This window comes from Echiichthys vipera, assembly GCF_963691815.1.
Source record: "Echiichthys vipera genome assembly, chromosome: 4".
NCBI classification, from domain to species: Eukaryota; Metazoa; Chordata; class Actinopteri; order Perciformes; family Trachinidae; genus Echiichthys; species Echiichthys vipera.
The window spans coordinates 20,847,106-20,874,112 of NC_139829.1; the positions used below are offsets into that span (position 1 = coordinate 20,847,106).

General features: G+C 41.8%; 2 protein-coding genes across 2 annotated transcripts; one reads left to right on the forward strand and one right to left on the reverse strand.

The window, feature by feature from the left end:
- Positions 1-53: 53 nt before the first annotated feature.
- pole (polymerase (DNA directed), epsilon) lies at positions 54-18,067 on the forward strand (the record flags this gene model as incomplete). Its single annotated transcript, XM_083912907.1, has 48 exons — positions 54-121; positions 236-371; positions 1,526-1,606; positions 1,710-1,754; positions 1,842-1,934; positions 2,075-2,229; positions 2,305-2,449; positions 2,538-2,618; positions 4,364-4,471; positions 4,550-4,660; positions 4,787-4,872; positions 4,973-5,092; positions 5,213-5,345; positions 5,448-5,561; positions 5,644-5,856; positions 5,946-6,053; positions 6,198-6,326; positions 6,409-6,511; positions 6,649-6,795; positions 6,900-7,045; positions 7,224-7,372; positions 7,501-7,593; positions 7,962-8,264; positions 8,430-8,625; positions 8,806-9,020; positions 9,852-9,954; positions 10,068-10,148; positions 10,234-10,356; positions 10,521-10,730; positions 11,653-11,865; positions 11,964-12,107; positions 12,200-12,340; positions 12,461-12,614; positions 12,808-12,914; positions 13,140-13,316; positions 13,447-13,670; positions 13,809-14,029; positions 14,153-14,357; positions 14,472-14,645; positions 15,014-15,139; positions 15,931-16,063; positions 16,179-16,386; positions 16,480-16,611; positions 16,765-16,958; positions 17,072-17,272; positions 17,356-17,481; positions 17,745-17,834; positions 17,945-18,067. 48 exons carry the CDS (start codon positions 54-56, stop codon positions 18,065-18,067), a joined length of 6,888 nt encoding a protein of 2,295 aa, XP_083769033.1.
- Positions 18,068-20,274: 2,207 nt separating this feature from the next.
- Positions 20,275-25,953, reverse strand: p2rx2 (purinergic receptor P2X, ligand-gated ion channel, 2; the record flags this gene model as incomplete). Its single annotated transcript, XM_083912642.1, has 12 exons — positions 20,275-20,373; positions 21,432-21,509; positions 21,613-21,678; positions 21,765-21,855; positions 22,624-22,754; positions 22,879-23,032; positions 23,215-23,295; positions 24,627-24,723; positions 24,810-24,885; positions 24,970-25,041; positions 25,162-25,297; positions 25,787-25,953. 12 exons carry the CDS (start codon positions 25,951-25,953, stop codon positions 20,275-20,277), a joined length of 1,248 nt encoding a protein of 415 aa, XP_083768768.1.
- Positions 25,954-27,007: the final 1,054 nt, after the last annotated feature.

The window sequence follows — 27,007 nt, forward strand, 5'->3', positions numbered from 1 at the left end:
GGGACTCTACTTTTATTTCGCCGTGTTGTGTCCGGCGGACTGAAAGACGGAAGATGGTTCTGCAGAACAGCGGACGGTACAGAGCGGAGCGAGGACAAAGTGGAGGAGACCCGGACAACCAGTGAGTCGTGTCACCTCATGCTTCCTTATAAATTACTCCACAGAGACACAATATGCTGCAAGTGATGGTAGTAAAACATGGACTGAATGTAGCTGGTGTCTGTGTTTGAACCAGGGACGATGGAGCTGCCATGTCCGCCCTCAAGCGGCTGGAGAGGAGCCAGTTCGCCGACGAGATGGACGCTCGCTTCGGGTTCGACAGGATGAAGGAGCCGGGGGAGAAAACCGGCTGGCTGATCAACATGCATCCTGTAAGCAGAGGCGATCCTTTAGTCTGCGGGGCCCTGGGCAACAATTCACCCCTTGAACCTGTGTTTATCACCAATATGTCACCATTATGAATCTGACATTTCCAAATCAGAATCAGGCCACTTTTAAATGTGCTACTGAATCAGATCTTCTTTTTTTTCCAGATTTTTTTGTGGCACTTTTCAACCCTTTTACTAGATAGGCCAGACAGGAAATGGGGTGAGAGAGGGGGGGAGACATGCATCAAAGGGCCGCAGGTCGGAGTAGAACCTGCGGCCGCGAGTATCTTCAGCCTCTTTACATGGGGCGACTGCCCAAGCAAGCGAACCCATCAGCGTTGGTTTTGAGGCGGATTTAAGTGACGAAACGAGAAGCGACTGTTCAGTGTAAACTACATGGCAGCTTCCGCGGATGAGATGTGCGCAGCTATCGATGAAGCCGCTCGCAGCTATCGATGAAGCCGCTCGCTAACGCTTTTTTCTCTTGGATCCTTCTGTTCTGGATATGACCGGGCACCTGAAATTTTGCCTTTTATCCGTAAATTCACGTTACACAAACGGCAAATATCCTTTACTGACATGTTGTGTACTTTGCCTCAACGCTCTAGGTCGTCATACGCTTTGTTGGCCTGATTGGTTGATTTGACCTGTATCATCAACATACAGATGGTGGTGATAGACAGATGGTTTATCCAATCAACAACCAGTATTTCCGCCTCTTTTTAAAAGAGCTCCAACCGGGAGTTCCCAGATGGATATGTTGAGCAAATGCGAATTATGCGAATCAATCCATGTGGCGGAGTAATGAAGTTTTTATTAAATTTGCAGGCTGCCGCCAAGCCATAACGTCCTGCAATACCGGTTTCCATGTTCGCTTCCATAAACACGGTTGTGGCGTGATGTCATCAATGATCAGCTGCGCATGCGGGTCCCTTTTGGAGCGTGAGTTGTTCACACAGCAATCGGTAGACAGGCCGCATTTAAAGACGTAATGAAAACAGCCAAACAAAAAAATCTGAATTGAGCAATAAGACGTGCAGTGTGAACGTAGTGTAAGACCACGCCCAGTGTCCTGTCTGGCCTTTTTTAATGTCTTGAGGGGAAAAAGGTGATAAAATAATTTAAATGTGACTGTGCTCCTTTTTTTCTATTTCTAGACTGAGATCCTGGATGATGACAAGAGGATGGTCAGTGCTGTGGACTATTACTTCATACAGGAGGATGGAAGCAGGTTTAAGGTGTTGTGAAATAAATAGATTTACATCAGTTTTACGTCCTGGTTCATAATGTGGACAGTAATCATTAACAAATCAAACAATTAAAAATGTTTCCTGTCTGTAGGTGGCCCTCCCCTTTAAGCCATACTTTTACATTGCCACTAAAAAGGTAAGTCTGTCCGTCATTTAGTTTTTCTTATGCCGTGTAATCATGTTAAAAAAAAAACTCTTTCCTTAAATACGTCTTTATTTCTAGAACTGTGAGAGAGAAGTTATCTCATACTTGTCGAGGAAGTTTCAAGGAAAGGTGGCGAAGCTTGAAGTTATCCCAAAAGAGGACCTGGACCTGGTGAGTGTCCTTTGACATTAAGATAGATTAAGCTGCCAAAGAAGATTTAAACAGCCGCTTTAAAAAAAAAAAAAAAAAGACAATGTACTATTTGTTCTACATCAACGCAAACATGTTGAACTCTGCTGGCCTGTTTTCAGCCGAACCATCTAGTTGGACTGAAGAGAAGCTACATCAAGCTGTCATTCAGCACAGTGGACGACCTCATGAAGGTCAAGCGTGAGATCTCCCCGGCGGTACGCAAGAACAGAGAGAGGGAGCAATCCAATGACGCCTACACGGCAATGTTATCAAGGTACCACCAGTCCCATTAGTTTCTAATAAGCTGCTGTCTAATATTGATCTGCTGACGCTGTTGTTGGCTTTACAGCGCCTTGTCAGGTGGCCATGTGACCTCAGCAGATGAAGACGCGATGTCAAAGAGTATTTCAGACCAGTTGGACAACATAGTGGACATGAGAGAGTACGATGTGCCCTATCATGTGCGATTGTCCATCGACCTCAAGATCCACGTGGTAAAGAAAGAGTCCTGTCGTCCCAAAATTGTTCTAGAATATACACTTGTGCTGGCCGTTCTGATCTTTACCATGTTTATTTCCTCAGGCTCACTGGTATAACGTTCGATACAGAGGAAGTGCTTACCTACCGGAGATTGTACGGAGAGATGATCTTGTGGAGCGACCTGTATGCATTTTTCATTATGTTACAACACAGGATCTATCATTAATTGCAGTTCATGTGTTATGTAACGGCCAAATAACTTGCACAAACAGCTTTTACGTACGCGTGACTTTAAACCAGTGATTTCTCCTACAGTTTGCAGGGCATTTGAATGCACCCTGAAATGTGTTGTGATTAATACCCCTGAAAACATTTGAGTGAGCATGATGAGCTGTGCTTCAAGACCTCATGTGTAGAGTCGTGCTGAGGACAAAATTACCCTCTTCTTACCTGGAAAACCCACACCAAGGACTCAAGGATAACTGGAACCTAAAGGAAAGTGAACCACTCAACTGATGATCTCACTCCTTCACCTGTGTGCTGTGATTGTCAGCCCATGAGAACCTCAGCTGATCTACTGAACTGGGCAGAACTGTCCCCTCTGAAAATTATTTTTAAAAAAAGACCCCAGCTATGGGAGCTAAACTAAATATCAAGGTAAAAAGACCTCTCCGTAACCTTTCCCGACCATACGACTAATTTATCTGGACTTGCATTTTCACCTCCTGTGTATCTCCATAGAGATGAAACAGACCCCAGTGACTGAATACTATGTGGTCTCCTCCTACAGACTACCTCGCTGTAGAAAGACCATTTTAAAAGTTTTAAGCTGAAAGATTTTTATCTAGTTAATCGTCTTAGGTTATTTTTCTACTAAAAATGAGTTAAAACAATGTTGATTGATCATATGACCCACAAATGAAACCACTTGTATTTGCTGCATTGTCCAGAAATACATCTTAGTGACTAGTGACTGAAATGTGGAGCTCGTCAGCAAAGCGTATGCTGCATTTCATTGTAATTGGAAACTTCTAAGTCAGGCTCATGTCCATTTCATTACTGCTGACTCACAATGGAGGATCAGCAGACAGAAAGAAGTCCGTTCAACTCCCAGTCCAAAGAAAAAGAAACTGCTGTGAGTGTGAAAAGATTGAGGGCTCTGGAAGAACAAACGAGGCTGAGGAAAGGAACTCTGGGAGATGAGGTCCCAGAGTTTCGCCTACGATTACATCTTACCTCCAGAGAGGCAACTAGAAACAACGCATCTTACGGGTTAGAACTTTTTAAAATGGCAAAACAACTTATTGAAAATGGTCTTTCTCCTGCGAGGTAGTCTGTAGGAGGCAACCACACCAAGTGCAGTCACTGGGGAATGGGGTCTGTTTCGTCTCTATGGAGATACACAGGAGGTGAAAATGCAAGTCCAGATAAACGAGTCGTATGGTCAGGAAAGTTTACAGATGACACTTACTTTAGCTCCCATAGATGGGGTCTTTTTATACTTGTCAGAGGACAGTTCTGCCCAGTTCAGTATATCAGCTGAGGTTCTCTGCATCTCTGTCCGTCCATGGGCTGACAATCACAGCACACAGGTGAAAGAGCGAGATCATCAGTTGGTTCACTTCCCTTTAGGTTCCAATTGTCCTCCGAGTCCTTGGTGTGGGTTTTCCAGTCGTTTTGTCTTCAGCACAGCTCTCTACACACTGAGCTCTAAAACACAGCTAATCATGCTCACGCTTCCCACTAATCACTCAAATGCTTTCAGGTGTGTTATAATCACCACACTCTTCAGGGTGCTTTCAAATGCCCCACAAACTGTAGGAGAAACCAATTGCTGATTTAAAGCCACACAAAGCTGGTTATTTGTCCATTACATGAGCCATGTATGCCTACGATTCCATCAAAACATTGATTCTTGTTCTTTTTAGGACCCAGTTGTTTTAGCTTTCGACATCGAGACCACCAAACTTCCACTGAAGTTTCCAGATGCAGAGAGCGATCAGATTATGATGATTTCCTACATGATTGATGGACAGGTGAGTTGTATTTCTAATATGTTATTCTTTTATTAATATACATGTCAGTTTTTACTTACTTTGTTTCCTTTTTTCAAGGGGTTTTTAATCACAAACCGAGAGATTGTCTCTGAGGATATTGAAGATTTTGAGTTCACTCCCAAACCTGAATACGAAGGGCCTTTCACCGTTTTCAACGAGGATGATGAGGTAAATCCATAACAGAACCTTATAAACTAAAGATTGAAGAGCGTGAAAATGTGTTTCAGTATAGAAATGTAACGCTCTGTGGTTGCGTCAGTGTAATAACGTGTGGTAACCTGACTTTGGCTGCAGGCAGCTCTCATTCAGAGATGGTTTGATCATGTTCAAGAAACCAAGCCAAACATCTTTGTAACCTACAATGGAGACTTCTTTGACTGGTGAGCTATTATTATTCTACTGTTTCTATAAAGTAATTCCATTAATTACTAAATGGCATTTACCTTTTCATCTCTCTCACTTTGTTTCCGCTCTTTCAAGGCCCTTTGTTGAGACTCGGGCTGCCCTCCATGGACTGAACATGCACAGGGAGATCGGTTTCCAAAAAGATAACCAGGGAGAGTACAAGTCCAGTCAAGCCATCCACATGGACTGCTTAAGGTTTGCACCCCTGTGACAGTGTTAAAAATATAGTGGTGTGCTTTATGTAAACGTACACTTAGGGACTGAGTTTAAAGTAATTGATTCAGTCATCCTTACAACCGGCTTCTCCTCTGTCAGGTGGGTGAAGAGAGACAGTTACCTTCCCGTGGGAAGTCATAATCTGAAGGCAGCAGCGAAGGCTAAATTGGGCTACGATCCAGTGGAGCTGGACCCGGAGGAGATGTGCCGCATGGCAACTGAGCAGCCACAGGTACAGAAATTGACTGAGTTTTTATAGCTCAGAAAATAAAGAATGCAATTGTTTTGAAAGTTGCAATTAAATTGACTTTTTATTTTTCTACTTTTCTGTTAGACATTAGCCACCTACTCTGTGTCAGATGCTGTGGCCACGTATTACCTGTACATGAAATATGTTCACCCCTTCATCTTCGCTCTGTGTACCATCATCCCCATGGAGCCGGATGAGGTTTGTCTTTCATGTGCATTTTCTAAAAGAATCCCCAAAACATAGCATGCATTTTTATACTTATACATGTCTTTTCTTCCAGGTGCTGCGTAAAGGGTCCGGGACTCTGTGTGAAGCTCTGCTCATGGTGCAGGCCTTCCACGCAAACATCGTCTTCCCCAACAAGCAGGAGCAGGTCTTCAACAAACTGACAGATGACGGCCACGTGATGGATTCCGAGACCTACGTGGGCGGCCACGTGGAGGCGCTGGAGTCAGGAGTGTTCCGGAGTGACATCCCCTGCCGATTCAAGATGGTACATCTCAGTTCAACTCTAGCTGATTGTTTGCGTCACTGCTCTTTGTATGTTTTTATTGTGACGTTTTTGGTTTGGTGTGTCCTCAGAACCCATCTGCTTTTGACTTCCTGATGCAAAGAGTTGAAAGGACGATGCGTCATGCCATTGAGGAAGAGGAGAAAATCCCTTTGGAGCAAGTCACCAACTTTAATGAGGTATGTCGACTTTTCATTTTTGTTTTTCCTTAGTGCGTTTCTTTTTTTTTTATTATTTCTTCAATTTTGTGCTATTACTTTTGAAAAGTCATCCTTACTACTCCGCATTCTCAGCTCAAAGTTATGAAATGTCTCTGGTGTCAGGTTTGTGAAGAGATCAAAAAGAAGCTGATTTCCCTGAAGGAGGTCCCAAACAGGATCGAATGCCCGCTTATCTACCATCTGGACGTCGGGGCGATGTACCCAAATATCATCCTCACCAACCGCCTGCAGGTAAATAAATCTAAAGAAATATGCATGAGACAAAACATATAGAAAAGCATGGAATCCAATACTTTATTCTTTCCTTTTACAGCCATCCGCTATGGTTGATGAGGCCACGTGTGCCGCCTGTGACTTTAACAAGCCTGGTGCCACCTGCCAGAGGAGAATGGCTTGGCAATGGAGAGGGGAAATTAGTAAGTAAACGTAATAAGTGTGCTATTATTGATATGACAAAGAACTAAGGTGCAAATAGTGAAGAAGGCTCTGCCAACATTGCTTCTACAGTTTCCATGTGGCGTTGATTACAGTAAGAGTTTAATTCTGTCTGCAGTGCCTGCCAGCCGCAGTGAGTTCCACCGCATCCAACAGCAACTTGAGTCTGAGAAGTTCCCGCCGTTTTTCCCCAACGGTCCACCTCGGGCCTTCCACACTCTCAACAGGGAGGATCAGGCCAAACATGAGAAGAAACGTTTGGCAGGTGCTTCCTTTTATTTATTTTTTTGCCTCCTTAGATTTTGGTTCTAAGCATTCTTAATTAGTGGTTGCTAAAGCATAGTTCAACCCATCTTGTCTTTGTCTCAGACTACTGTAGGAGGGCATATAAGAAGACGCATGTCACCAGGCTGGAGGAGCGAATCACCACCATCTGTCAGAGAGAAAACTCCTTCTACGTGGACACCGTGAGAGCTTTCAGAGATCGGCGTTATGAATTCAAAGGACTCCACAAGGTATGTTTGGGTGTACAGCAATTAAAATAACAGTCCTCTCTATGTTGTACACTATTTTCAGTTCATTACTTTTTTTACGTTTTCTTAAAGAATATGGGTTTTTTTTTTTCTTAAAAACATTTCCCATCACAATGATTGCTGTAAACTACTTGTTTTTTTCGTGCTACTTTTGCTCAAGGTGTGGAAGAAGAAACTGTCATCAGCTCAGGACAGCGGAGACGCTGCAGAGATAAAGCGCTGCAAAAACATGGAGATCCTGTACGATTCCCTTCAGCTGGCTCACAAGTGTATTCTCAACTCTTTCTACGGCTATGTCATGAGGAAAGGGTACGCGTCAACTACAGTTTACAATCATCCAATCATCATACCTCTGCCGCTGGTGAAATCAGTCAATGCTGAATGATTAATGCCAATCGTACCTAACGTTGTCTGTGCTGCTTCTGTGTTTCCATCAGGGCGCGCTGGTACTCCATGGAGATGGCTGGTATTGTGTGCTTCACTGGAGCAAACATCATCACTCAGGCCAGAGAGCTCATCGAACAAATAGGGTAAGTGTCGATAATGTGATACCTCATCATAGAAATTACCTTAAATGAACTCAGGAAACATGGAATTGGAGGGGATCCACTGCCTTTTTTATTTCAACAGAATCTTGCCAACTTTCAGGCTTGTATCCACCTCTTGCAGTATTGTTTTTCTCACTTTCTTGTACTCCTACCCCACGTGTTTTCATAGCAGATATTGTTTACATTGCAGGTCAGACTTATGATTGTGTAACTAAAGAATGTTGATCCGCAAAGTATTCTTGCCTGTTGAAAGGCATCAACAAACTTTCTCATATGTGAAAAGAAAAGCACTGCAATAAATTTCCATTTCACACTTGCACGTCTTTCACTTCTACTTCTCCGTGACTCAGGAGGCCCCTCGAGTTGGACACTGACGGTATCTGGTGTGTCCTCCCCAACACCTTTCCTGAGAACTTTGTGGTAAAAACCAGCAATGAGAAGAAGCCCAAGGTGACCATCTCTTACCCAGGGGCCATGCTGAACATCCTGGTGAAGGAGGGATTCACCAATGATCAGTACCACGAGCTGGTCGATCCCGCATCCCTCACTTACAACACCAGGGCTGAGAACAGCATCTTCTTTGAGGTGGACGGACCGTACCTGGCCATGATCTTGCCTGCCTCGAAGGAGGAAGGGAAGAAGCTGAAGAAAAGGTATAGCAGTAGAGGATATAGTTTTTCTGTGATTTAAATATACTTGTGGACTTGTGTCCCTGGATGGATTTGTGACCAACATTAGTGAATAGGATGCTTAGAAAGGTTCATATTAAAATGCGCAGTGACTACAATGATGATTTGAGTTTTCTCTGTTCATTTTAGGTACGCTGTGTTTAACGAGGACGGCTCTCTGGCTGAGCTCAAAGGTTTTGAAGTGAAAAGAAGGGGAGAGCTCCAGCTCATTAAGATCTTTCAGTCATCAGTGTTTGAGGCTTTCCTCAAAGGTACCACTCTGGAGGAGGTGTACGCTTCTGTTGCCAAAGTGGCTGATTACTGGCTGGATGTTCTGTACAGCAAGGTAAAAAAAACACCAGTGATCGAATAGTATAAAATTGCATTCTAGTTTTAAAAGATATTTATAGGTTATTGAATATTTTAACATTTGACATAATTTGCAAAGAAAGCTCTATCAAAAAGTTGATTAAAGTCCATATCTTCTTCACAAAAACCTGATATATTTATTTCACTGATTTTCCAGGCTGCCAACATGCCAGACATGGAGCTGTTTGAGTTGATTTCAGAGAATCGTTCGATGTCCAGAAGGCTGGAGGACTACGGAGAGCAGAAGTCCACTTCTATCAGCACAGCTAAGCGACTGGCCGAGTTCCTGGGAGACCAAATGGTGAAAGATGCCGGCCTGAGCTGTCGCTACGTCATCTCCCGAAAACCTGAGGGTTCTCCTGTCACAGAGAGGTGGGACAACCGCTCTGAAAACAACTTTTATAGTTCACCCCCAAATAAAATTTAAATTCCTCTTACCTGCTGCGCTGTTTATAAATCTAGACTATTTTAGGGTGAGTTGCCCAGAGTTGTAGAGATGTCGGCCTTTTCTCGAATATAATTGAACTAGATGGCACTCGTCTTATGGTGCTCAACAGCAATGTCTCTTTCCATAAATCATTGCCCTGTTACTCAAGATAATCTGGTTGAGAAGTTTCATGTAGGAAAAGAAAATATTGAAAGGGGAAAAAAAAGTTGATTTTGGGGTGAATGGTTTATTTTGATCTCTGTTTTGGGTTTTTTTCACAGTAGACATTTTGTCATTGATGGAGATGCACAGGTGTTACTAATAACATTAACGATGGCTCTGTTGTCCTCAAGTGTCCCAGTAAGACATGAAAATTCAATGACGAAGTGACAGTGAAGATGTATTTCCATCACTTCCTTTAGTCAGGCCAGGTTTCTTGGGTCTACTATAGTCGTTATCTGGATGTATGCACAAACCATGTAACTGCAGTGTTGCCGGCTTGATACTGGCCAAGGACCTTTGTTGCATGTCATTTCCCCTCGTTTTTCTGTCTATATATCTACAGGTTGTTCAATAAGGGCTCAAACTCTCAAAACAAATACAAAAACAACTTGGTTAAAAAAAAAAAAAATACATTGTCATAATAATAGATGATGTTGTCAGGATCAAATAACATGATGTCAGAGTTGTTTTCCTGAGAACAAGCACTTAATAACATTACCAGATGTCAAAGAGTTTCGTTATACACTTGATTGATTAGTATCTCTCTCCATCAGAGCCATCCCTCTGGCCATCTTCCAGGCAGAGCCCAGCGTGAAAAAACATTTCCTGCGTAAGTGGTTGAAGATGCCCAGCCTGCATGACTTGGACATCCGCTCTGTGAGTTTTTAGGACTTTATGCACTTTGATATAAGCTTTTTTGATTTTCTGTATGAATTTGCTTATGCACTCTACCTCTGATGCTAACATTTCCTTTGGGGGGCCTTTTTCAGATCCTTGATTGGAGTTATTACATAGAGAGGTTGGGTAGTGCTATCCAGAAAATCATCACCATCCCCGCTGCTCTTCAACAGGTAAAAATTCAACACATTCCATTGGTCTCAATCTATCCTAGGCTGATGTACTGATACAATTTCAATTGTTTCTGTTCATCATCAGGTGAAGAATCCGGTACCCAGAGTGAGGCACCCTGACTGGCTTCACAAGAAACTCTTGGAGAAAAATGATATCTACAAGCAAAAGAAAATCAGTGAGCTGTTCACCAGTGAGGGCAAGAGACAGGTTTGTTTTCCTCACAGCAAAATGTCTTTTCAAACTATCAACACACTCCTCATTAGTCTTGCATTTTTTTAAATTCAGTTTCCTCTGGTTAAAGAACAGTGTATCCATGTCCTGTCCTATTATGAACTGTTTTTTTTTTTCTCAAATGGCCTCTTCTTTCTCAGGTGGCCCATCAGCCTCTTGAAGCAGGCCAAGCTGCAGACATAGAGGACTTTGGGATGCCACCCAAACCTCTACAGCCAGCCATCCTCATCAGCACCAAGCGGAAGCGGGCTTCTCAGGGAGAGGACAGCCAGGTGGAGTCTCAGGATGTCGAGCTCACTCAGTCCTGGAGAGAGATCCTGGGGCCTCCTCCATCCAAGGGAAATACAGGGGTAAGCTAGCAGTAAGCACAAAGTGTTGCCTGTTTTCTCAGGGATTCCTGATATTTTCAGGCGTTTTCTAATACCTTCTGAGTATATTGGATTATGAGACAGTATTCCTAGATAAATTACGAAACATTCCAAAAAACTAGGGGTGACCCCGAATATTCGACTATTCGACGAATTGCTCCGAGGAACCTGATTCGAATGATGTGCAAAATGTGGTTGTGAAACAATGGATTATTCCATTCTGGCTCTGGGGGTGCTTAATGTCTGATTTTCCATATAGATGCTTGGCTTCTCCCAATAAACCATGATAAATAGCCTATATGGGTATAAATATAAACCTATTAATAAATACTGTTGCTAAAAATGTGAAAATAACTTGTGTGCTTTTAATCTATCTCCTGAGTCTGCGGGAATAACCCCCTCCCCCCGTAGACTAAGAGCGCATCTTGGCTGGGCTTTAAATCTATCTGGGCGCCAGAAATACAACAGTCTGCTACTGTTTAATCATCAGCATCATTTCATTTGAATATTTGCCCATTTGTTGTTTTTCATTATAGACGTTCAATCCGACAGTCTGACATCGCCCCGTGAAAGTGAAACTAAAGTTCTAAATATACCGTCAGCTATTGTCAAAGAAAGATACAAACAAAACACATTTATGTTATAACAACAAAACTTCACATCACATCTCCAAGTAACCCCCTGCTTGACACGCGTGACCGCGCAGTGCTGGACTCGCATGCACCCGCCACTGTCAGCGCTATGTCCATGGCTCGCCAACCGGATCAGAGGGTTTTTCATGAGCAAAAAAACCCAATACTGATTTGACGATTAGTCGACTATAGGCAAGACGTGACAAATCAGATTAAACTATGAACATTTTTAGTGGGGGACATCCCTAAAAAAAACAATCGTCTGTACACAGGAGGAGCGCCTAGTGTGGCTGCGTTACCATAAGAAGAAGTGGGAGCTGCAGCTGAGGCAGAGAAAGGAGAGAAAGAAGAGGAGGAGGCTGCTGGATGGTGAAGCCCAACCCGTAGGTGGAGGAGTGATCAGAGATGGCCCCACCACCGGCCTGGGAAGCTTCCTCCGCAGAACAGCACGCAGCATCCTGGACATGCCGTGGCAAATTGTGCAGGTGGGGGAAAGTTTCCCGAGCATCATTCCTCAAGTTTAACTAATGACAAAATCCAAAGAAAATCATCTAATCTTCTCGTCTTGTTCCCTGCCTCTCAGATTGCAGAGACTAGTCAGCCTGGTCTGTACAAGTTGTGGGCTGTGATTGGACATGACCTCCACTGCATGAAACTCAACATCCCACGTGTCTTCTACGTCAATCAGAAAGTCCCAAAACAGGAGGAAGGAGCCACATACAAAAAGGCACGCAATAAGAAAATGCAGTAAAATGCATTGCAGTTATTAGAAATGTATTTTCATAATAAGTTGACCAAATACATTTTTTTTGGCTTCAGGTGAACCGCATGCTGCCTCGCTCCAATGTGGTGTACTACCTTTACGAGTACTGTGTACCAGAGGACATGTACCAGGAGCACATCAATGAGATCAATGCTGACTTATCCGCCCCAGACATCGAAGGAGTCTATGAAACACAGGTATCCTATAAGTGTTTTTATGACCTCACCCAGGCTGCTCTATGTGTGTGTGAACAGTGTGTCTGCAAGCATTTATATGCCATTGTAAACAGAATGCAGCATTAACACGATCTTGTTCAGGTCCCGCTGCTGTTTCGTGCACTGGTGCAGCTCGGATGCGTGTGTATGGTCAATAAACATGTCGTGAGGGATTTGGCTGGAAGGGAGGCTGACACTTATGACCTGGAGCATCTGGAGATGAGGTCTCTGGCCCAGTTCAGCTACCTGGAACCCGGTAAGACCCACCTCCCACACTGGCCATCATGAATTGATGAAATGATCCTATAGGGATTATTGTTTTGTTTCTTCTTTACCATTTGCTTTCCCTCTAATTTAACATTTGGTCATATGTCATGGGATTCTGCTCATGATAAATGTTGGTTATCTGTAACAAATTTAACATCACAGCGTTCCCTCTCTCTTCTCAGGGAGTGTTCGCCACATGTACCTGTATCATCACAGTCAGGGTCACAAGGCTCTGTTTGGCCTGTTCATCCCATCTCAGCGCAAAGCCAGCATCTTTGTCCTGGACACAGTAAGGACAATTCATTTCTTTTATGTCTTCCACTGTTCTTGTGTTGGTGTACAAGTGTGTGCAATCCCCATAGACCTCTGTGTTAAAATGCCAAACTTTACAGCAGAAATAAACATGTTTACAGCCAGCCAGCTATAGTGGTGATGCTGATGCTTCCCTTCCCCATCCCTGCCTTTAGCTAGCAGAGAACAACCTTTAAGGTCTGTCTTTATTTCATCTCCTAAGGTCAGAAGCAACCAGATGCCCAACTTAACTAACCTTTACACAGCTGAACGCACTGCTCTCCTGGAGAAGACTGCAGAGGAGCTCCTGCCTCCAGAGAAACACAACTTTGAGGTCCGAGCTGAAAACGATGTGAGGTCTATTAACCGCGCTCTTCAACGCATGCTTCTAAACTACAAGGTAAAACACACTGGCGCCATTAAATACCTAATTATCTTCTCATTATTACATTCACATACAGTACATTACTATTTATGTTCATGTGATAGGATTTGTGATGTATCATCCAGAGTCTGTTGCTGTTTTATAGGAGGAGCGCCGTGGGCCCACTCTCATCGCTGTGCAGTCAAACTGGGATTTGCGGCGGTTGGCAGTAGGGATGCCGGTGCTTGACGAGTTTCCAGTCGTTCCAGTACATGTGGTTGATGAGATCAGCTATAACGTGCTAGACTGGCAACGCCACGGTGCCCGGCGCATGATCCGCCACTACCTCAACCTGGACTGCTGCCTTTCACAGGCTTTCGACATGGCCAGGTACAAACTACACTCAGCTATGCGCGTATGCTCGCTTTTTTGCTGTAGTGTACCTTCAGTTTGTAATTTTTGTTGACCGGATTTTGTGTCAAGAAATATTAGAACTTTTATAACTCATATAATGTCTCTTGCTTTCAGGTATTACCACTTACCTGTGGGGAACCTGCCTCAGGATGTGTCCATCTTTGGCTCAGACCTGTTCCTGGCAAGACATCTACGGAAACACAACCACCTGCTGTGGCTTTCACCCACAGCCAGGCCCGACCTCGGAGGAAAAGAGGCTGATGACAGTCGCCTGGTCATGGAAAGTGATGACAGGAGCTCTGTGGAGATCAATGCTCAAGGATGCTATTCCACAGGTACTCACGCACCAGGAACCCACACACAATCTGAATCCAAATAAAAGCAAAAGATCATATAGCAACTGTGCATTTTTTAAAAGCTTTTTTCTCTATTTATGGACAATTATGTCAATTTTTTAGTGTGCGTGGAGTTGGACCTGCAGAGCCTCGCGGTGAACACAATCCTCCAATCACAGCATGTCAACGACATGGAGGGCGGGTCTAGTCTGGGTGTCAGTTTCGATGTGATACAGCAGGCCTCATTGGAGGACATGATGTCGGGGAACCAGGGAGCCAGCGCTCTTGCTAGTTATGATGAGACCGCTCTCTGCTCCAACACCTTCAGGTGCGTTACATCTGTAGTGTGTGATAGTTTAACCCACCTGCATGTGATCTGAAGATACAGTTGTAACAGGTGTGTTTTGCTCACCTCAGTGTTTGCTCTATGTTGTATGAGCAGGATCTTGAAGAGCATGGTGGTCGGATGGGTCAGAGAGATCACGCAGTACCACAACGTGTACGCAGACAACCAGGTGATGCACTTCTACCGCTGGCTGCGCTCCCCCAGCTCTCTCCTCTATGACCCCGCCTTGCACCGCACCCTGCACAACATGATGAAGAAGGTTTTTCTACAGTGAGTGCCTCTCGTGCTCTATACTACAAAATACATCTATTGTTTATTAATTCACATATTTAGTCTAAAAGGCTTTTAGTTTGAAATAATTGAATAAAGTAAAATATTTTGCCTTGGCTGGCTCTTGTGAGTGCAAGACAATTAATTGAGTTTTTGATTTGCTGTGCAATCTTTGGTCAAATATATTATTTATGTCTGGTATTGAATTTGAATAAGCTTATGATCCCTGTTAGGAAAAATGGCAAGACGCTGTGAACTGTGATGCTATAATATTTATTTCTTGCACTGATATATCCCCACCTTTTTGATATACCTAAGAGCTACAATGTCATCGTCTTTTATTAATCATTCTGTCATTCTGCTGTCAGGTTGGTTTCAGAGTTCAAACGTCTCGGCTCCACTGTGGTGTACGGAAACTTCAACAGGATCCTGTTGTGCACTAAAAAACGGAGGATAGAGGATGCCATTGGTTATGTGGATTACATCACCAACAGGTCAGACATTTATCCGGTGCAAGGAATGTTATCACTTGAATAATGCAATATATTATTAACAAATATTATCATTAATAAATCTAAAACTATGGATGGACATACATGAATGAATAACTACATCCATAAATAGAAAATATATTTATATATATATATATAAATGAAAACCTGCACCTGTTTACAGAAATGCTGTATCTGAACAGACTGAACATATCTTTTATTGCCTCAGCAGTCTGCGTCTGTATTTGTTTGGTTTGTCTTCTGTAGTCTGAAGTCAAAGCCAAAACAATTATATCAGAAGGGGGAAAAAAGCATTATTACCCATTAGAACAGTTAGCTTTTTGCTGAGATGATTTTGCGGTCTCATCATAGGAAGTCATTTCTATAAAGCAAACTTAATGGAGGGGAACCACCCATTAGACTAATGGAGGGAAAAAAGTGAATAGTTGTGTTATGCCAATATATCTTTATTGTACCAGTAAACAAAATATCATTATGGTATATAGGTTACTCGAATATTGCTGTGGTTAACACCAAAGTTTTTTTTCTGGCATCAAATGCAGCATTAAAGCAGCATTTCTAAACATATGTGGCAATGCTAGGCAAGGTGGTAATGCTTATAACTTATTGGTCCGTATTGCTAATGACCATTCAGGGACATCTTTAATTGTCTTTTGAAAGTACAGTAATTATCCTAAAATATCATATTAAGGTATTTTATATTAAACATGACTTTTCAGTCTTTCTAATCATACTGTAACTGAAAATCACCTTCCTAACTGTTTCTCTTCTAGCATCCACTCCAGAGAAATATTCCACTCTTTGTCCATTTCCTTCTCCCGATGCTGGGAGTTTCTGCTGTGGATGGATCCAGCAAACAACGGCGGCGTGAAGGGCAAACTGCCCTCCAGCATCATGTACGGAGAGGTAATTCAAACTGCAACTTCTGCCGTACAATGTTTTTGCATTGACTAAAGTAGCAGAACACAGACCTCAAACCTCCTCTATGGTCCTTTTTTTTTTTTTTTTTTTTTTTTTAAAGGGAGGAGCCAAACAGAAAAAAAAGAGCCGCGGGGAGGGAGAGGAGGAAGGCAGCGAGGATGAAGACGAGGATGAAGCCGATGTTGAGGAAGATGATGGTGATGGTGAGACGGATGAGGTGGAGGAGCTGATTGAGAGCAACTGGAACATCATGCAGTATCTGCCCCAAACTGCTTCCTGCCAGAAGTACTTCCTCATGATTGTCTCCGGTAAAAAAATAAATCTAAACACAACAGAATTGTTTTTTTTCTTGTTTGTTTTTTTCTTTCGACCAACTCTTACACACAAACTTTCCACACCAGCCTACATTGCAGCGGTCTACCACAGCATGAAAGAGGAGCTGAGACGTAATGCTCCTGGAGCAACGCCAGTCAAGAGACGTGGAGGCAGCCAAGCTTCGCAGCAGGCAGTGGGGGATTTGAGTGCTCTTCCAGGTAATATGCTGTTTGGGAAGCTGCTTAAGAGTTCCTTTTGCGTTGCTAAGAAACTTCATATTACACTCAGTAGCATCGAAGGGAAGCTTTTTATCGTATTTAGATAGATTTCTTCTTAGATCTGATGTTTTTTTTTTCAACTCTCCCCCTTAGGAATGATCTCCTTCTCCCAGGAATATGTGTCCAACGAGCTGACGCAAAACTTTTTCACCATCACTCAAAAAATCCAGAAGAAGGTGACGGGTACCAGGAATGTCAACCAGCCCTCAGAGATGTTCCCCATCCTGCCTGGATCTCACCTACCACTCAACAACCCAGCACTGGAGTTTATCAAATATGTCTGCCAGGTATTCAACTAACTACTATTACTAACACCAATCACACAGCTGTTTTCATGTGTTGCATTGTAGTAATGTTTTTCCTCTCACCACACATCAATTCCATCTTTTTGTCTGTTCAGGTCCTTTCCCTGGATGCCAACATCGTGAACCAGGTGAACAAGCTGAAGAGAGACCTCCTGCGTCTCGTGGACGTCGGAGAGTTTTCAGGGGATGCCCAGTTCAGTGACCCCTGTAACTCTTACATCCTGCCAGAGGTCATCTGCCACCACTGCAATTTCTGTCGTGACCTCGACCTCTGCAAGGACCCATCTGTTGCCCAAGTAAGATGAGGAGCCCTGATATACTGGCATGAATTAACTGTCAATAATAAGATAATAAGATAAATAGTTTCCCCTCTCCTCAGGATGGATCGGTTTTGCCTCAGTGGTTCTGCTCCAACTGCCAGGCGCAGTATGAGACTGAGTCTATTGAGATGGCTCTGGTGGAAGCTCTGCAGAAGAAACTGATGAGCTACACACTGCAGGACCTGGTGAGTAAACAATGCTGATTTGTCTATACTGAATAGAAAATACATTCTAACAAATAACGTTTTTTATGTACCATAAACTGTAATGTTTACCTTTTTGTTGTCATTCCCTCTCTCTCCCAATATTTCCTGTCAGTATCTCTACTGCCATTATCAAATAAAGGCAAAATGCAAAAAAAAAAGTCTAAAGAAAAATCCAACGGTTTTGAAACCAGGTTATAATGGTTTTTAATTTTCAGTTGTTTTTTGTTTTTCTGTGATTTTAGGTGTGTACAAAATGTAAAGGAGTGAAGGAAGCGAACATGCCCCTGTACTGTCGGTGTGCCGGAGACTTTGACCTCACTTTCTCAGCCAAGGTCTGTACTCTCAAAGACATTACATCAATCAGTTTGGTGATGAAAGCAAATTCTTCCCATTTGACATTGTTCTCACAGTTTTGTTTTGTTTCCTTTCCTTTTATTTAAAGAGCTTCTCTGAGCAAATCACGGTGTTTCGGAACATAGCGTCCCACTACAACATGAGCTTCCTGGAGGAGACCATTGACTGGTTGCTTGTTATGAGCCCACAGATCAACCAGAGCTCTCAATGATTGGGACATCCGCCACACATCCAACCCTCTTCCTCAACTGTTGCAGCTTCTTTTTAATCTGGGAAACACTCGATTCTGAAACTTTCACGCACTTGTTCCTCAGCCTTGATGATGTCTATTTCTATGCTGTTTGATGGTGTGTAATTTAGGACACTGGTGAGGCAGGTTGAGGAAAAATAAATGGACTGTAGATGTTTTAAGTCTTGATTATGCCATAAAAATGTATGTACATTTGTGAATTTCATTTTTTTGACTGTTAATAAATATGGTTTAATTAGTCTGAATGTTTTTACTGCTCAGCTATTTTTCTATTTTTCTGCAGTTCTGCCTTGAAGGAAAAAAGCATAAGCATCCTGAGTGCTGTCTATTCTCTGGAAATTAATTTGGCTTCTTCCTCACTTGGCAGCGAATGTGTCTGTTATGGCTTGTGACCTTCAACAACTCCAACTTCACCCCTAATTATTCTGGCAACTAGCAGTGAACATGCAAGATATCGGATGCTGCCTTATTGCAAGTTGCATTATACACCTCCATTGTACTGCTGTGAATGGTGACATTTTTTTAGTTCCAAACCCTTTAAAACACCAAAGTAACACAAACTAACTGCTAAAGTTAGCAGTACACCAGCAACTCTTGCGGTCTACAAGATAAAATTCCTCTTTTTTGTCAATGGAGTGTGGTTGTTCTATGCTCTTGTCATTTTGACAAGAGCATAGAACAGCTTCCGTGACCCCTGCGTAAACTTAAACCATGCCGCCTGTCCCTGTCGACAGCAGCATGTTGCTTAGCTTTTGTGCCTGTCCTCTTTACTTCTCCAAACTGGGTCATGCTAGTGTAGAATACACTAACTATGGATAAGAACCTCATATAACCCCACTTTCTAAAAACAATCCTTTTAATTCAAGTTTTTCTTAAGTGTGGCAACTGCAAAGATCATTTTGGTTCTGTTTTAGATTTTTATATTTGAGGAATTATTGCTTGTGTCTGTTGCTTTGCTGTTATTGAATATGAGGAAGTAATTTGGTGCTGAGTGATTAGTGAGAGCTTTGTCTGGATCACAATGATCTTAACCCATGCACTTCCATCAGTTTAACCTCATTGCCCCGCAGATGACTCACTTTGCCTGCTGAGGGGTGTCTCCCAGGCAAGTAATCGCATTTCAGACACTCATCTGTGGCACAATTAGATTGGCTCCTTGGCTCTACATGAAGGTTGACGGATGAAGGAACGCTTTGACTAAATTCTTTACATTTTCAATTTTTGATCAAAACATCTAGGATCAGAAGGAGGTTGTTGGGCATGGTAGTCAGTCAGTTTAAGACGTAACATGCTATGAATTTTCTGCTTCTTTACATGTCACAAACACAATTTCTAAACTGACGTGCGCCTCCATCCATCATGACAGATATTGATCCATTTGTCTTAAGTCTTAAGTCATTTTTTCACCGACCCTTGTAATGCTCTCGAGCATCCAGATGGATTCACACTTCCCCACAATCTTGTTAGAGAAGCCATTTTCTGGGAAATGTCAGGGTTATTTGATTACTGCTCATTGCCCTCCTTGTGTGTCTCCTGGCCGTTTCCTCCTGTATCCATCATTATGCTGAACACATCAGCGTCTGAGACTGGAAATGAATCAGAATATTTAGATTCTTCAAACATAATGTGCAGTTTTGTTTGTTAAAATAATGGACAGAAGTCAGTGTCATAAAATTCTGTAAAAACTTGTGTTGATAGAAGACATTTATTGCACTGAATGGCTGCAATACATTGATAGAAATGGGCACGGTTTGTAATGTTTCTCATTACTGTGTAATATTTTAATGCTATGAAACTGTTTATTTTATTTTCATACTAAAAGACACATTTCGCAAGTGGTGTTACTGCAAGTCATTGCAAGTGAAAGAGAAACAAGCATTTGCATTGTCACAGAGTTGGGGTCCATCAAGGTTTGAGATGATATATGAGCTGAATCCACTGCACAGGCTGAGACTTTGAGACGGCCGGCTGGATTTCAGATGATGGCGTCTGTCACTGGTTCTCCGTCAGTTTATTTCCACTAACAACAGCACGGCAACCACTGGCAGCCCGCAACTGAGCTGTTACAGATACCTGAGGAAACACTCAGAGTTGCTGTTTTTTCCACAGTCGGCTGAGGGAGGAGTCCATACTCTTGGCCAGCAAGGACTGAAGCAACTGTGGAGACATTACAGTGGTACACCGTCTGATAGGTCTGAATGGTTTGAGCCGTAGCTGTTGATGTAGCTGAGCTCTGTGGGAAGAGGCACCTTGGGCTCTTTGATAACCTGCGGAAAACAGATATCCTTCACTTAGTGAGCCAGCATGCACATTACCAAGACTATTAAACCACTGCAACTAAATTCAGCCTTCAATAATGTGAAAATGATGTATACAGTACTCAAAATATGGAGAATCTTTCTTGAGAACCCTGGCATCTCTACAAAGAACTAATTTAAAAATTGAGTGGCCAGTTTGGTAAGATGGTGCTTCCCAATAGATCCTGTATTATGCTAATTTTCAGGTTCATACATATATTTTGGGTTTCTACTAGAAAATGTTTACATGCTTTCGTTTTAACAAAACATAATTTTCATGCTATATATATATATAGTAAAGTTGTGACATTTCTGAATACGATTTGTGTGCCTTGTGTAATCTCTGGGGCTGAAAAATGAAGCCAAAGCGGAAGTGCCAAAAACTGCAGTTCCTGAAATGACCACCTGAGGCTGGCTCCAAAAGTGAGTCCATCCCCTTAAACCCCCAGAGTGTTTACAGCCGGGTTTTGTTCTCTTTAGTCTTAGTTATTTCCCCTTTCATGACAACTGTACGGGTTGTGATTTTTTCATGATTTATTATTAATTATTATGGCTTTAAAAGGTGGGTGCTGTCACAGGTCGCAAGCATAGACTTGTCTTCGTTCTGTCTGCTTCTGCTCCATTTTCGCTTCACCTCTTTACCCATTTTTGGATCAGTTATAAGTTAGGCACTGTTATGATGGCGATAGCCAGAACCACGAGTGCCACACACTTACAGTTTAATCTTGGCTCTTCGGAAAGCTATGTTTGACGTCGACTACGCCAATATTTTATACAGTCTATGCTTTATTCACTATATGGTCCATGATTCCGAGTAATTCAAGAAGTACTTAATAGCAAATTGCTCCTTACTTGTTTCATGCTTGCTACACTCAATTTTGTGTACCATAGTGTAAAGTGTAAGCAAATGATGCACTTATTCTTAGAAAATAGATTGTTGAGCTTCTTTTAAGCTATTTTCTGTGAGATAAAACCTTTAATGAATGAATCAATGTATTAAGGTTGAATATATGATGCCATTTACTCACCTCATCAAACTTTCTCTCACTGTAGACTTCATTCTTGTCAATAAATGTCAGCATGATCCAGTCACAGATAATGGTACACTAGAGCCAGACATTAACAGAAAAAAAAACAGTTTGTGGGGAAAAGAACAAAAGTTTACACTTCAAAGTCTCAAGGTAAGAAATGCATGTAGTAATTACTCACGATCGCGACTGAAGTCAGAGCTGTCACCGTGCTAATGATGGTTGGGATGGGACTGAATTTACCAGCCTGAAAAATACATCAAATGCAAATAATATAATGAGAGCCACAGTAACCTGAAAATAAAATGCCGTGATGATGGAGTAACCACTCACATGTCCGTGAACTATGACATCCAGACGGATGCCGTAGGCCTTGATAAGTGTCCGAGACTCAACCCCATCCTTACTGTAATATTTGGCAAACCTGGAGAATAACACAGAAATTATAAGAGCAGGGTTGGCTGGTGGAACAGTGGTTAGAGTAGTCTCCCTGTGTAAAGAGGATGAAGGTTTTTGAGGCAGAGGCCACGGGTTCGACTCCGACCTGCAGCCCTTTGCTGCACCCCCCCCCCCCCCCCCTCTCTCACCCCATTTCCTGTTTTTTTATTTTTATTTTTATTATAAATCAGGTCAAGGTGCTATATAAATACTCAAAATGCTCAATACACAGATTAATGCACACAGAAACTGTGCCTTCAAACGAGCTGTCAGGACTTCTGTATGGTTGTGATGTCACACTCGTTTTGACAGACAGGGACAAAAAAAATCATAATCTATTATTAGCCGTTAAATTCATTTTTTAATGATTATAATGACATATTATTTTTTTAATAATGAATATACACAACTAGTTTACAGAGTATCCATTATAAGAGAAGGGAGAGAAAAGATGAACAGACATGAATTCTTTTTTCCCGTAGTGACGCAGGACACTAAGAACACTGCCGCCATTGTGTCATCACAATTATTGGGGTTTTTAAATAAAGGTAGACACTCAGCTGCCATAATATTAGCAATGTCTGTTGATCTTTGGCCTCTCTGGTCACTTGCACTACAGAGAGAGACCCAAAATACAAGTATAAATCTAAAAAATAGCATAATATGTCCCCTTTAAGGCTGGGCGCTGGGAGCCAAAGTCACAAGAGGAGTTTCAAATATTGAACAACAGTCAGTGTTGGGTGTTGGAGCTCACCTGTAATAATAACCAGAGTTTGTCTGGTTCATTGGGAAATCAACACGACGGAAGGAATATGTGGGTTTGCAGTGTGAAGGATCCAGGTCCAGGTTACACTTCCAGTTGATGAAAACCCCTATCACTCCTCCCTGAGTAAAACAGCATTGACCATTTCTTATGCAATACTACAGCACACATCCATCCTTGCAATACCATAGAGACGATGTGTGTTGTTCAAAATGATATGGGTATACGAAGACATCTTTTACTCACAGTCTTGCAGAGCTCACTGAAACTCACGCTGGCTTGCTCTGCGATGTAGCCCAGACGGAAATTTGGACAGTAGGGCTCCTTCTCCTTATTATAATGACACTTACTGAGGTATTTCTGCATGTTACGTTTGTTTGAAGCATCTTTGATATTTCCCCTGTCAAAGACAACAACAGGAGTTTATATACAGCTCTTCTAGCAGATACACTGACTCCAGTTGTGTGTGTGTGTGTGTGTGTGTGTGTGTGTGTGTGTGTGTGTGTGTGTGTGTGTGTGTGTGTGTGTGTGTGTGTGTGTGTGTGTGTGTGTGTGTGTGTGTGTGTGTGCGGTGCACTCTACCTCAGCACTTTAAATCTGGGGAAGTGGATAGAGTTCCTGATGAACACTGTGAAATTGATGGCCTCCACTAATGCTGGTTCCCTGTTGAAGACACCAAGTATTTAGAGTCAACGACCGTCAGTTAGTTTGGCAGTTACTCTGCCTCCATTTTGTCCCCAAATGTCCTTGTTGAAGCGTTATCTGTTGTTACTTTTTTATTACAACTGTTTTGTTATTGTTGATTTGTGATTTGATAGGGTACTGATTATGATTATTGTGATCAGTTTCATCTAGCTAGTCGTATTAGCACATTAGCCTCATAGACTAAATTCATTGCGAACTATCCCAGTATAACTCTTTTTTTAACGTTTACTCTTGTGAACTATGTGTAAATTTACTGGATTTGTTACTGTTTCTTTCTTATTGTTGTTAGCATGAGGGACAATCTAACTATTTTGGCAGCTTGTCTATACTTTTGTTAACCCATTCTCCTTGTTAGGCTACTGTAGGCTACTAACATTCATTTATTGTAGCCTGCATCCTCAAGGTTCAAGGTATCTTTATTATCCCAGAGGGTTCAATTTGGTGTACAAATTAAAGATGTTGGTGTAAAGATGCACAGCAAACAACAAATATCAAACATAAAACACGATAAAAACAACAACAACACAAAACAACAAAAAGATAAAAACAAATCACAATTTCATGTGGTCATTGACCAGACTGATTGCAGCAGGCAGGAGGGATTTTTTTAATCTGTTAGTTCTGCAGAAAGGTTCTCTGGTGTAACCATGGCTGGGGGCTTGGCAGGACCCATCTCATAATCCATCTGTGAGTCTAATTGTAATCTAAAGCCGTGGTTAACAACCTCTTTGTCTTGTGACCATTTAAAATAAAGCTTTAAATGCTCATGACCCTCTCCTCACAGTTTGCACAAACAAACCAATTGTTTTATTTACATTATTTAAAGTCTTAAAAACATCCAGTAATTCATATGCAAATAACAAAGATGACAAAACAATTACGTTTCTTCTGATTTCCTAATATGTTAATTGTCAGGTTGGAGAATATAGGCTAATCTTTTCTTTGATTTGTAATCACATTTTTTGTCCCATACTGCTATTCACAGTTTGACTATTGTTTTGAGTAAATCTTCAAATACTGAGTTCTGTCTTAAACCTCTATTGGACGTATGTTTCGCTCACTGCATAGCTGTGCACCAACATGCAAAATGACGCAAAAGAAATCTCTAGGCAACAATATTAATGGGCATTTACCTTTGTCCAGCCTCCCACCATGCCTGTCTTTAGGTTTTTCTTTTTTTGTTTATGGTTAAGATATGCAGGGACTTCCTTCCTTCCCCTTTCCTCTGGATGATCCAAATAAACCTAGCTTGAACTTGCAACCTTGGGAGAAATTACCCGACAGCTTACCGTACTACAGCATACTCCTCAATAGGACACCAGGTTTGGATCTCACAGGTTTTGAAGGTGTGGTTGTAGTACTGCACACATCTGCCTGTCCTTCTGCCTGGGAGAAAGAAGACGGATACAGACTATAGAAAATAAAGACCAAAGAAGCTTGAAGAAAGATGTTGTGAGGAATACAAACTGTACCATGGCCATCGAAGTCAACCTCTCCCTGGACACAGTCAGAGTCTCTCGTGCATTTGGCATTGGCAACTTCAAAATGCTGAAGGGAAATAAGACATATCATAGCATTGTCTATTCCTGTGTACGTATGTCATTGTTGAAAAAGCTTTTGTTTGCCTCTCACCTCAGCACAGGTTCCTTGCCTCTGATCATAGGTAACTTCTCGTCTCAATATTGTACTAATCACATCACCGCCCTGTGATGAAAATGCAACAAACATACTATTAGTCTGAAAGGTGTTAAGACATAATGATGCTCACAGAGTACAGGAAATAAGACTTCTAAGATTATGTAGCAGCATTTGTTGTTGACTCACCTCTGAGGGTCGAGCGTACTCCGCAGTGTCCAGGATATCATCTCCATGAACTGCTGTGCCTTTCATGAGTGTGTAAACTGAGCTCTCTGGACGGGTTTCACTCTCTTGGTAGGCCTTCTCACTTATGAAGACAAACCTGCAGGATGAGACAGATGCAATATCACATTTTCTGTTATGACGTCCATGTATATTGGAAGTATCAGATTACCCTGGATCTGTTCAGACCTCTTTGCCAAACCCAAGAGAAGAAGAAACAATGGCGCACTTCAATGAGACTCAAGACATCTAATATAAGAAACTGATTTGAAACTTTAATATCGTCACAAAAACATAGTCGATGAAAACTGTTCCCTTAGCTCAAATTAGGCTACATGTCTAATAATGTACAGTTATTATGCTGTTTATTTGTTTCCAGATAATGCAAATGAGAAGCTTTTTTATCCTTATACAGATGTTTTTTACACACAAAATCATACTGGAAAACATGCAATTTTCAAAAGAAATATTAAAACTAACACACGGTACATTTGATAACAAAGAGAAGTTATCAAAGCCTTTCAGTTTCATAGATTATTCCTTTTAGTATGTACAGTAGCCAGACAAGTACACAAAACACGAAGCTTACCAGATAAAATAGGTGATGACAAGAAACTGAATGACTCTGTATATGACTCCAAGTGTCCTGTTTTTAACCACCATCACCTTTGCTGTCTCATAGTCCCAGAAACCAAGGAAATAGTCCTTTATAAAATCATGTAGTCCCATGATGAACTTTTGAAATATTTCACACATTTCTTGAGATATGTCTTTGTGAAGTCTAATTTCGCTATGATCCTATCTTTCTTTGTCTTTTGTATGTATCTCACTGCTCACTGCTCTCTGCTGCTCAGCTCCAGTCTGCATCTCTCTCTCAAGCATCCTTGGCACCAACCATTGGGAGGCAGAGGAGAAGGGGGTGGGGTTCAGCTTGTGGTTGAATCATGCATTTAATTTTATGAAAGTTCATTCCATAGACTGTATAAAGATACGATTCATTATACAGTCTATGGCATATTCTGATGATTGAACAGCTTTTATGATGTCTCTAGTTGTTCATACTTTAAATCTGAACAAAGCACTTACAGTTCTGCACATTTACTCACTTTTGCCCCTGTTTTTTCTGGTCGAAACTAATTGTTTTGGTTTTAAAATTGTAATAAAATAGACAGCAGGAACGTCGGACAGACCTAGCTCTTTGGAGGACGGACATCTGTCTTGACGGGTTGGGGAGGAAGAAAAGGAGAGAGAAAGAGAGAAAAGACGGACAGATGGACAGAGAGACAGACAGACACAAAGACAGACAAAGAGACAGTCCAAGAGATGCAAGCATCCACAAAAGTAACTGTAACTATAATAATATCTACAGTAATGTGAATATGACTTATATCAGTGGTTCTCAAACTCTGTACATGACGTACCACCTCAGAAAATATCAGGCTCACTCAAGTACCACCACTATTTTACCAATCTGTGGTGGTAAAATACTATTCAGCTACAGACAGGAAGGTTTATTCCTATTTAGAAGATTATTTATTGTTGACTATCTCCAGCCATGACTTCATTAAATATTATCCTCCTGATATGCACTTCTCTTCTTAATAGTTCCCATTTGGAGCCACGGTTGCAGTGTTTTCAAACTATTCATTGTACCTCTTCTTACTCTCTTGGCATCACAGTTTAGCTTGTAACTCATGAACACGGTTAGGTAGCAGGTTGATACTTAAACAAAAATATTACAGGAAATGCTAAACTTATTTTAAGTGACATTTCATGGATCTTAAGTTTAAGTATTTTCTTTCTAAATGTT